Here is a 296-nt window from a genome sequence, read left to right as displayed (position 1 = left end):
TGCACCGTCACTGAGGTCTTCAACTTCTGCTGGATCCTGTTCATATATGCTAAAGGTAAAGAGTTCTTTCACATACCATTCAATTACAGGGCCATATTCTGCATGTGCTTTTTCCCACTATAATGTTAATTAAAAGTTTCAGACTAGTCTTTGTATAACTCAGAACTGCAATCAGGATTTAATGAAAGCTTCAGCTTCTCCTGCTTGCTTGCTGTGATGCTCAAACGTCTGGGGTCCATAAGACCAAGACCAATATTTTAAAATGTAATTTATTTCTGTGATCAAAGCTGAATTTT

General features: G+C 37.2%; 1 protein-coding gene across 1 annotated transcript in view; it reads left to right on the top strand.

Moving 5' to 3' along the window:
- Positions 1-3: 3 nt before the first annotated feature.
- The window catches only part of LOC107570020 (retinoblastoma-like protein 2), a gene marked incomplete at its 5' end in the record, with an annotated part of 29,805 nt that continues 29,512 nt past the window's right edge, over positions 4-296 (top strand). The window contains one exon of the mRNA XM_016256215.1: positions 4-55. Coding sequence (XP_016111701.1) covers positions 4-55 — 52 coding nt within the window. The remainder of the gene's footprint in view (positions 56-296) is intronic.

Source organism: Sinocyclocheilus grahami, unplaced genomic scaffold (genome assembly GCF_001515645.1).
Source record: "Sinocyclocheilus grahami isolate Dianchi unplaced genomic scaffold, SAMN03320097.WGS_v1.1 scaffold1405.1, whole genome shotgun sequence".
Lineage (NCBI taxonomy): Eukaryota > Metazoa > Chordata > Actinopteri > Cypriniformes > Cyprinidae > Sinocyclocheilus > Sinocyclocheilus grahami.
This window is presented reverse-complemented; position numbering and strand designations above follow the sequence as displayed.